Here is a 1,856-nt window from a genome sequence, read left to right as displayed (position 1 = left end):
ACAGTACATTCTAATATCCCGTGTGCTATTTAATACAGGAAAGTAAAAAGTAATTTCAAGTTTCCACTTTTCTGGAGAACAATTTGGTCTTTGCGTGTGACCTACCGCCTTATGTTTTCTTATTTACATGATTCTTTTTCAGTCCATCGTTACCGCAATGATTTATTGGTTATTGTTCACTAAGTATAAGCAGAAGGCTAGACAATGACTCGCTTACCGGCGTGAACATGAGAATGGAAAAATAGTTCTGTGTATGTTAAATTAATATATTAGTAATTTCAGCATCGCCGAAAGAATGGCAGTGGACCTTCACTGCCGATATAAAGGCAACATCCGAAAACGCGATCGATCGTTCATTTTCTAAAACCATGCTTTTTGTCTACTATAAATAGAAAGCAATGTCCGCTGCTGGTCGACTGATTCTTCTAACAAAGAGATTCTACGCCTCCTTTGCCACTTTTACAACTATATCAGTTGCGGTATCGCTGTTTCTTGAAGGACCTTGGCGGAGTTCACTTCTTATCTTCGCGAAGGTCTGTACATTACTTTAGTGACACGAGCGAGCCAGGTGTGTAATGATATTGAATTTATAGTGTCAACTTTTTTGGTCCCAGCCCGAAAAGCTATGGGTCTTGGTCAACTTTCGACACCGTGTCTCAGACGAGGGGGAAATCATTAGGTTCGTAGCGTACGGGCTATTTCGTGGTATTTCTCCTGCCATTCGGTTATTTCTCCTGCCATTTCGGTTATTTCTCGCCCATTTCGGATTATTTCAGGCTATTTCGCGGTATTACGGAGTATCTCAGGAGTATTTCGCGACTATTTTATGGACTATTTCGGGTCTATTTCGCTTTTATTTCGCCTTTATTTCGGACTTCTTTGGGGGAAGGTGTACGAACTATTTCGCAAGTGATTTCCCCCTTGGCCTCAGAAGACTAGAAACGGCTGTATCTTAGCCGAACAGGGTTGTCCATAATATTAGCTTTTCTGGAGAGTTGTGGCCACATTTTCGCTAGAATTTAAATATAGTTGCGGGTAACTTTATTTCTTAGAGGAAAGTTTGCCACACTAAGCAAACATTACGATCAACACTGATGGATCAGATAAAGTCTTTTCGACTATACTTATACGCGGTGTCGAAACTTGATCGTGGGGGCCACCACTCTCTCCTTGGATGTACACATGATTGCAAAGATTGCGTGATTTCACATGATTTCACGGATTTCGCATATTATTTTAGAAGATTTCACGCTAAAACCTGCCGGCAGATTATGTCTGATTTGAAGGATTACAGATGATTTCAGCGGATTTCACAAGATTCCAGCGGATTTTACGTGATTCCGGCGGTTTTACATGACCTTCTAAGGATTTCAGACTAAAATTTGCTGGCAGATTACGCATGATTTCATGATTGCAGGTGGATTTCAAATGATTTCGGGAGGATTTCAGGGAAAGCGTACACATGATTTCAGGAGTGGCGGCCCCCTCGAACTTGATCAATGCAATTTAAATTCTCTCACTATTTAATTTCAGTATCATTAGAAATAATTTGGCTCCAGAAAAATCTAGTCAATGTATGAGAATCATGTATCTCGTTCTGATTTTGAACGGCTTATCCTACACTAGAGTATTGTGACTGTGGCTCTAATATTGTTCGGTCCCTTGCAAGTATATTGCTATTAAGAAAATAAGTTGTGTGTTTAATAAGCCTTTTAAAATGTCTTTTTGTAAGATCAAAAAGCTTCTAGTCGTTCTACGAGTGAACACCATTATTTTGTCGTCCAATGAAAAATTTGAAAAATTGCAACTAACTAAAAGTTATCAAATTAAAATTATAATCCCAGATTTCGCTGAAT

General features: G+C 39.1%; 1 protein-coding gene across 4 annotated transcripts in view; it reads left to right on the top strand.

The window, feature by feature from the left end:
* Positions 1 to 1,856, top strand: part of LOC113217281 (uncharacterized) — a 58,774-nt gene that overhangs the window by 29,264 nt on the left and 27,654 nt on the right. For all 4 annotated transcript variants that reach the window (XM_052274468.1, XM_052274469.1, XM_052274470.1 and 1 more), the window contains exon 4: positions 393 to 533. In XM_052274468.1, coding sequence (XP_052130428.1) covers positions 393 to 533 — 141 coding nt within the window. The remainder of the gene's footprint in view (positions 1 to 392; positions 534 to 1,856) is intronic.

This window comes from Frankliniella occidentalis, unplaced genomic scaffold (genome assembly GCF_000697945.3).
Source record: "Frankliniella occidentalis isolate FOCC.00 unplaced genomic scaffold, Focc_3.1 Scaffold397, whole genome shotgun sequence".
Classification (NCBI taxonomy): Eukaryota; Metazoa; Arthropoda; class Insecta; order Thysanoptera; family Thripidae; genus Frankliniella; species Frankliniella occidentalis.
The sequence above is the reverse complement of the archived record's forward strand: the minus strand, read 5'-3'. Positions and strand labels throughout refer to the sequence as shown.